The sequence below is a fragment of the Myotis myotis genome, unplaced genomic scaffold (genome assembly GCF_014108235.1).
Source record: "Myotis myotis isolate mMyoMyo1 unplaced genomic scaffold, mMyoMyo1.p scaffold_m19_p_3, whole genome shotgun sequence".
Classification (NCBI taxonomy): Eukaryota; Metazoa; Chordata; class Mammalia; order Chiroptera; family Vespertilionidae; genus Myotis; species Myotis myotis.
Genome location: NW_023416335.1, coordinates 97,069,377 through 97,078,389, shown reverse-complemented (window position 1 = coordinate 97,078,389; position 9,013 = coordinate 97,069,377). Strand labels below are relative to the sequence as shown.

The window sequence follows — 9,013 nt, the reverse complement described above, 5'->3', positions numbered from 1 at the left end:
TATCACCAATTTAAAGAATTTTTAGTTGAAATGGAGAGTGAGTAGCAGACCTTCTGCTGCATAACAAGGTACGTTGGTTATCAAGAGGAAAAGTTTTGAAACGTTTTGCTTCCTTATTAACAGAAATTAAAGCATTTCTCCTTGAGAAGGGTGTTCACTATCCAGAACTAACGAATGATCAGTGGATCCAAAAATTTTATTTCATGGTAGACATTACGTCTCATCTAAATCAGCTTAATCATAGTTTTTTCGATGTTAGAAGAAGTTATTTCATTCGAAAACAAATTATCTCTTTTTGTTCAAGATTTTGAAATAGAAATTTTGATTCACTTTCTAAGCCTGTTGAAACATCGCCAAGAAAATAATTCTGATATTGACATTTGCTATTTCAAAACAACACTTTTAAATATGAGGGAAGCTTTTCTCAACAGGTTTCAGGAATTCAGAAACAGCAAAGCGATGTTACCCTTTGTTAAAAAACCTCTCAATGCTACTGTAACAGAATTAAATTTTTCTCCCTTTAATATTGACATTGGCAACTTTGAAATGCAATTGCTGGATTTAAAAAACAAAGAACTGTGGAGCTCGAAATTTGAACGTCTTTGTGCTGATATAGAAATATTGGAGAAAAACAAATGTGAACTTAGTTCACAGCACAAGTGGTCTGCTTTGAAAGACCTGGAGAAGTTGATTTTAACACCTGGAATAGTATTCCTGACTCATATAATCAACTGAAAAAACTAGTGTTTGCTGTTCTTTCCTTATTCGGGTCTACATATTTATGCGAACAATCATTTTCAAGCATAAACCTTATCAAGAGTAAATTGAGAAGTCGTCTTATTGATGAGAACCTGGAATCATGCCTAAAATTAAAAACAACAACATACAAACCTGACTTACCCAAACTTTCCAAGGAGATGCAAGGCCATCAAGGAAGTGTTTGTCAGTCATTGTCATGATTTAATTTTATGGATATTGTAAGGTAAAATGTAAGGAATTTAATTTTATCAATAAATAATATTCTTATTAAGTATGATATCAAGTTTTATTCAATGTACCTATAGTTTAAGACTTAAAACTTTAAGTAAAGTTTATTAAGTTAATTTTAGGGAATGTTGTGGAGTGAAAGAAGATGTAGTGTCTAGGATTGGAAAGGTATGTTGAGATGGTTTGGACATATAGAGAGGATGAACAAAAGGAGATAGATGAAACAAGTATACAAGATGAGTGTGGATGGGAGAGTTGGAAGGGGTCGACCTCAGCGAACATACCTCAATCAGACTGAGGACGTTTTTAGCAAAGTCCAGCTTAGGAGTACCCTAATTAAGTTAATAACAATGTACCTACCTAAATAGTTTAAGTTTAAAAAATTTGGCTCTCAAAAGAAATTTCAATCATTGTACTGTTGATATTTGGCTCTGTTGACTAATGAGTTTGCCGACCACTGGTCTAGATTTAGAGCAAAAAAAAAAAGCAACAATGAAACAAGGGCAGCTGCTGTGCCACCTTTCGCAGCTGGAGTCTCAGCTCTAGACTCCCCAGCAGCCAGCAACCACACTGCCTTTCCCTTTCACAGTTGGATGTTACGTGCACAGCCATGGGTTGTGTCTCTGGTGCTCAGGGCTTTGGAGCCCAGTCTGGGCTCTGGGCCTCTGTTTTCTGAGGGAACAGACTCTCCTGTAGCACAGGTCTCCCTCCCTCCTCTGGGCTCCCCCTGCAGCCCCTGGGAGCTGGGTCCACTCCTCTCATGACCTCACCCTTCCTACTGGTTTCCAGGTTTTTTCTGTGCTTCCTTGATATAAGTCACCTCCTCATCTGGACCTCAGTTGGTCATTCTGGGTAATTGTTCTCAAATTTAGTTGTATTTCCAGTCTGGCCCTGGGACAAGATGCATGACAGTATGCTTATTAGGCTCCCATTTTTCATCCTCTAGAGAATAATTTAAAATGCAAGAAAGCGGAGGTGATTCTGAAAGAGAACAAGATCAGTGAAAAGTACTTGCTAATCAGATTTTTATGTACAGTGTCAAAAGTAAAAATCTTGAATTGACTCTAGGTCTCATAACTAACCATAGAAACCTAGACATGGCAGTGAATAATTATTTTTGGCCTCAGATAAAAATTATAATTCACTAGGTTAAAGCATAAGTTAGAAAGCAGAAAAATGTAGACATTGTTAGAAAATACTAGCAAATGTACTGTTAGTTTATATCAATTCCACATCCTCCATAACAAAGAAAATTACTAAACATACTCGTTGAGATTGAGTTTTTGCTTTTGTTATACATAATTAATATGCAAATATTGTTTCCCTGGGCCTTTGGGGAAGGCCATCAAAGAGGGCTGTTGCAAAAAATGTAGTAAGAAAAGTAAGGGAAGGAATGTAGAGCTTTGGGCATCTACATACATATAGGCACATACTGACATACATACACAGGGATATCATTGGTCCTCTGAGCTTCACATGGCTCTATATTCATTTTAGAGCCATTTTGCTTTTTTTTTTTTTCTGGAGTCTAAAGTGTTGCTTTTCCATCCATAATCATTAATTAAAAAAAAAAAAAAAAAGCAACAACGAAACAAGGCTTCAGCAGATTCTATGGCCTACTCAGCTTCTATTCTGGAGGTATGTTGAATAGCACTTTAAGAAATCGACCTATGAACCAGGAGGTCACTATTCGTTTCCCGGTCAGGGCATAGGCCCAGGTTGTGGGATTTGTAGGAAGCAACCAAACAATGATTCTCTCATCTATCATGCTTCTCTCCCTCTCTCCCTTCCTCTCTGAAGTCAATATATGTATACAGTATTTCTTTCCATTTTCCATTTCAGAAACCTTATGTAGTACTTATCTAATTGGTTAAGCAGTGGTTTTCAACCTTCCTAATGCCGCGACCCTTTAATACAGTTCCTCATGTTGTGGTGACCCCCAACCATAAAATTATTTCCGTTACTACTTCATAACTGTAATTTTGCTACTGTTATGAATTGTAATGTAAATATCTGCTATGCAGGATATATTTTCATTGTTCGCGACCCACAGGTTGAGAACCGCTTAAAGGGTCAAATAGCTGTGTTTGAATATGAGCTACAAATTTTGTGTCTTAGAGCATTTCTGCACTTAGAAACTCTCTGCCTTTCTCTTGCCTCCTCCCACATGTGAGATACATGCTGCTACATTCTATGCATGGAGACTCTAGAAAACACTGAACACATGATCTCTGTTGTCTAGGAGTGTGCAACCGAGTTTCTAGAGTAAAGGACACATAATCATAAACACAATAAAAATGATATAACACTATATTATTAAATGTCTTTTCATTGTAAGAACAGGAGAAGCAACACTATGTCTTATGCATACAGCATACCAGAATGTCTTATGAATATAAAGAAGAAATTGTTGAAAGTTGATTACATTTTAATCAGAAAACTAATTTACTAGTTCTATAACCAGTGATTTTAGATTTAAAACAACAACAAAAACCTCATGCCTACAAAGCTTGACAGTGTGAGATTTATTTGTGTGTGTGTGTTCTACGTTTCTCTTTTTGCATATTGGATGATGAGTAAAACACTCATTAAATTGTATTTCATTTTCCCTTCCACCTTCATTGATAAAACAATGAAATCAATGGTGGAATTACCAAGGTTCAAGAAAGGTCTATGGTGAGTGTAGGGAAATGTAGATAGCTAACAATTATTTAATCAAAGTGTTACCAAGATCCATAGCTTTAAGAGAGATTATCTTTCAAGTTTTTCTGTATTGAAATACAATACAAAACTCTGCATTAAACTTCAAATTCTTCAAACTCAATAAAAGAAAATATAAAAAGATGTTTTCTTCAATGCCTCCAGCTGGCCACTTGCCATAATCACACAGGTCTCCAAATGGTTTTCTTCTAACAATAACAGTATCTATAAAGAGTATTAATGTGGAGTGATTTGAGAGCACAGGACCACAGTGACCCTCCCCTCAGCTGTTCTAAGTGTGCCTTGGTGGGAATTCAGAAACCAGGCAAAGGCCCAATGTAGGTGTGAGGCCAATATCATACTGCTATGGAAGGTTGCTCCAATCTGTAAGAGGGGAAGAGGACAGATGACCTCTGCCTTCAAAGGGCAACCATAGCACATAGATGGCACTGCTCTTATTGCAATAATTCTGAAAAGTGCTCTGAGTCCTTGGCCTTGATTGTGCCATCCAAGTGACCATGTGCAGCACCCGTGGAAGGTGAGCAGTGGGTTCAGCCAAAGCTTCAGGGAAACAGGACACAGGAAATGGGGGTACAGGGCGTTCCCAATCAGTCAGACTGTGTGTCTAGACTCCTGCCTTGCTAAGGAAACTGATCTGGAGCAGGTCAGCCCCCTTGCACTTTCTAGATTGATTGGAACCATGAACAGTAGCCATGGATCAGTAGATACTTACCAGTACAGGAGGCAGCTTGGTAAGGTGGGGAGAACACAGATGCTGGAAAGAAAAGTTGTAGGTTTTTTTACAAATATTTATTGAACACTTTTCATGTGCTACCAGAAGTTGGCTGCATCTCTGAAAATCAATTTTTCCATTAATTAATTCATCTAATAATTCATCCAGTTCAAACAATTCACTAAGTTCAAAATTATTGGTAATTGTTTCCTAACAACTCTTTTTTAAAAAATAAATCCTTATTGTTTTTCCCCCTATTGCTGTCTCCAACCCCTCTTCCCCCCAAGCCCTCACCACCCTACTGTCTGTGTCCATGGGTTATGCACATACACACATGATCTCCCCCCCTCCCCTGTATTCTCTCTGAGGTTTGACAGTCTGTTCAATGTCTCCATGTCTCTGGGTCTATTTTTGTTCATTAGTTTATGTTGTTCATCAGATTCCACATATGAGTGAGATCACGTGATACTTATCTTTCTCTGACTGGCTTACTGGGCTTAGCATAATGCTCTCTACTTCCATCCATGCTGTTGCAATCGGTTAGCAGTGCAATTTACAATAACTCAGATTTGGAAATAGCCTAAGTGTCCATCAGCAGATGAATGGATTAAAAAACTGTGGTACATCTATACAATGGAATACTATCTATATATATAAAGAGCCAGGGGCCATCACACCTGAAACAACCAAACAGACAACTGAACAGGCTGAGTGGGGCGATTAGGCTGGTGGGGGGATTAGTGAGGGACAACCAAACGACTAAACAAGCAGGCTGTGTGGTGCAACCAGGCCGGCAGGGGGTTAGTGAGGGATGACCAAACGACTGAGCAGCAGACTGTGAGGGGTGACCAGGCAGGCAGGGGGGGGGGGGCAGTGAAGGGCGCCCAGGCCAAGAGGGCGCACAGTTGGCTCAACTAGAATGGCAGGGGGGGCAGTGAGGGGAAACCAGGCAAGCAGAGGGGGGCAGTTAGGGGCGATCAGGCAGACAGGCAGGTGAGCAGTTAGGAGCCAGCGGTCCTGGATTGTGAGAGGGATATCTGACTGCCGGTTGAGGCCCAATCCCCAGGACCAGGCCTAAACAAGCAGTTGGATATCCCCCGAGGGGTCCTGGAATGGAGAGGGTGCAGGCTGGGCTAAAGGAACCGCCCCCCCCCCCCTCCGCACAAATTTCATGCACCAGGCCTCTAGTGCAGCTATAAAAAGGGGTGGGGGAAAGGAAGTTTAGGTTCTTAACAGAGATCTGCCTCTTACCCCTCACTCTCATCCAGGGATGCTAAATAAATCACCTCCTTGAGCCCCAGTTCTTTCACCTGTAAAGGTAGAATTACAACATGTACCATACGGAATTGCCTTATAGAGTGACTGAGATGTCTTTGAAAGAGCTTTGAAAAACTGCCAAGTGTTATAAATATTGTTGAGTGACATTAAAGAATACAAAACAAATTCCTCACAGAGATCCTGACATCAGGGCCCTATTTCTTTAGGGAGAATTGCCATTCATAAAGCAATTTGAAGAAAATGAGTAAGCAGACAAAAAGTGCACAATTACATGATAAGGACATGAATGCTTCTCAATTACCTAAGCACATATACACAAGTAAAGTTTTCAAAAAGGATCTCTTTGTTTCACTCTCCTTTGTTACAGCAGTAGAATATAGCAAGGTTAGGCCCCAGTTGTGTGGATCCAGCACATTTATTGTGCCATTCCCTGCTCAGTATGCTTTATGTGTTGTGAGGATCATGACCTTCCACATACAGATAAACAGTGAGGAAGGTATTAGTATTATTTTTATTTTAGAAACAGGGAAATTGAGGCACAGAGAAGCTAAGACATGCCCAAGGTCAGACAGGAAGTTAGTGCTTAGAGGCAAACAAAGAACCCCAAGAAACAGCCCTCACCAAAAGGACCTTGTAAAGTGGCTCAGAAAGCAAGTGAGTAAGGGGAAGATTCAATAAAAATAAAAACAAGGATGAGGCTTTTGATGTTAGTTCAGTTATCAGAGATCAAATGTTCGAGTAAAAAGGCTTAATCAACAAATGACAAATGCTGGCGAGGATGAGGAGAAAAAGGAACCCTCATGCACCGCTGGTGGAAATGCAGACTGGTGCAGCCACTGTGGAGAACTGTATGGAGTTTCCTCAAAAAACTAAAAATGGAACTCCCATTTGACCCAGTGATCCCACTTCTAGGAATATATCCCAAGAAACCAGAAACACCAATCAGAAAGGACATATGCACCCCTATGTTCGTAGTGGCACAATTTACCATAGCTAAGATTTGGAAACAGCCTAAGTGCCCATCAGTACATGAGTGGATTAGAAAACTGTGGTACATCTACACAATGGAATACTATGCTGCTGTAAAAAGGAAGGAACTCCTACCATTTGCAACAGCATGAATGGAATTGGAGAGCATTATGCTAAGCGAAAAAAGTCAGACAGAGAAAGATAAATATCACATGATCTCACTCATTTGTGGAATATAATGAACAACATAAACTGATAAACAAAAACAGATCCAGAGACAGAGAAGCATCGATCAGACCGTCAAACCTCAGAGGAAAGGTAGGAGAGGGTGAGGGGAAGGGGAAAAGATCAACCAAAGGACTTGTATGCATGCATTTAAGCATAACCAATGGACACAGACACCAGGGGGTGAGGGCATGAGAAGGTGGGTGGGGGGACAAAGGGGGAGATAAGGACACATATGTAATAGCTTATTCAATAAAGAAAATAAAAAATAAAAATAAAATATAAAAAAGGGCTAATCAATGACCTCTATTTCTCTTTCAATTGTACATCTATACTAATAAAAGGGTAATATGCTAATTAGACCTGGTGGACCTGCCATCTTCCAGACATCCAACTTCCTTCCGGACAAAGCCATGGTGGTGGGGGTTGAGGCAGAGGCAATTAGGGGTGATCAGGCCAGCAGGGGAGGTCAGTTAGGGGTGAGATCAGGCTGGCACGGGAGGGCAGTTGGGGGCATTAGGCAGGCAGGTGAGAGGTTAGGAGCCAGTGGTCTTGGATTGAGAGTGGGATGCCCAACTGCTGGCAGTCGGACATCCCCCAAGGGGTCCTGGATTGGAGAGGGTGCAGGCCGAGCTGAGGGACACCCCTCTGTGCACGAATTTCAAGCATCAGGCCTCTAGTTTTAAATAAAAGGGAATTCACTAGTAGAGTTAAACATTTACAGAATATATTGACTTGGATAATTTAGGGCCTAAGGTTGGAAATCATAGAAAGATCTAAATTATCTTAGAAACTGAGTCTACGACAGAGACGGCTGGAGGCTCTGTGGGCAACGCTGTTCCCGCTGATCCTACAGGATCCAGGCGTGGGCTCAGACCCAGCCTTGGCTTCAATCCCGGCCGGTGAGGCAATGGCCAAGGTATCGGTGCTGAACGTGGCGGTGCTGGAGAATCCGAGCCCTTTCCACAGCCCTTTCCGGTTTGAGATCAGCTTCGAGTGCAATGAGGCTCTGGTGGACGACCTAGAGTGGAAGATAATTTATGTTGGCTCAGCTGAGAGTGAGGAGTTTGATCAAATCCTAGACTCAGTGCTGGTCGGCCCTATCCCAGCAGGGAGACACATGTTAGTCTTTCAGGCCAATGCTCCCAACCCATCCCTCATCCCTGAGAGCGACGCCATTGGTGTGACCATGGTCCTCATCACCTGCACGTACCATGGGCAGGAGTTCATCCATGTGGGCTACTACGTCAACAATGAGTGCCCTGACCCAGAGTTGCGGGAGAACCCACCCCCAAAGCCAGACTTCTCTCAGCTCCAACGGAACATCTTGGCCTCGAATCCCTGAGTGACCCATTTCCACATCAACTAGGACAACAACACGGACAGGCTGGAGGCCATAGAGAACCAAGACCCTGCCCTAAGCTGCAGCCTCCCCATCAACTGTACCCCTGTCAAGGGCTTGGGGCTCCCTGGCTGCGTCCCTGGCCTCCTCCCAGAGAACTCCATGGACTGCATCTAACTGAGGTCTTAACTGGGGGACTCCAGGCCCTACCTGGGCCTAGCTAGGACTATGGCCAGTCTCCCAACACATCTGGAGGGGGCAGTTAGGCCTCTCAGAGAGTCCTCTGGGGGCCACCTGGAAGGCTTTGGGACCATCAACTATATTCAGGCCTATCAAATTGATCCCTGAGGAAATAATGGGCCTCAGGTCTCTCCCAACCTCAGCCCAGAAAGATTCTCTCACCTTTACTGCCCTGGCCTATAAAAAACAGGTGCTTTAGTTCTTAATTCTCTCTAACTTGTGTCCTTTCTATCTTCCACACATAAGCCATTGTGTCACCAGGCTCCCATGTAAGTACCATTGACCCAGAGCTCTTCCCACAGACCCCCCTGGTTTTCCTTGAGGCTTTCTTGGTCAGTGGTTCCAGCCCTGTTGGACCAAAGGCTCTGCCATTTCCCTTCCCAAACATTTGAGTAGATCCACCCTGCTTTCTGGAGTCAAGGAATCTGAGTTAGAAAGTAGAGTCAGACACAATTTCTGTCCTTTTCCCAGAACAATTTTTAGGTCTTTTCAATCTAGCAGCCCCTGGAAAACTGTTCACAAAAGTGTGATCAGCTGGA

At 42.3% G+C, this 9,013-nt stretch overlaps 1 protein-coding gene across 1 annotated transcript; it reads left to right on the top strand.

Annotated features, from left to right (window-relative positions):
• Positions 1–7,802: 7,802 nt before the first annotated feature.
• LOC118649661 (histone chaperone ASF1B-like) lies at positions 7,803–8,411 on the top strand. The gene is given in 1 exon segment (XM_036296984.1): positions 7,803–8,411. A coding segment is annotated over 1 exon segment (609 nt).
• The last annotated feature ends 602 nt before the right edge of the window (positions 8,412–9,013 follow it).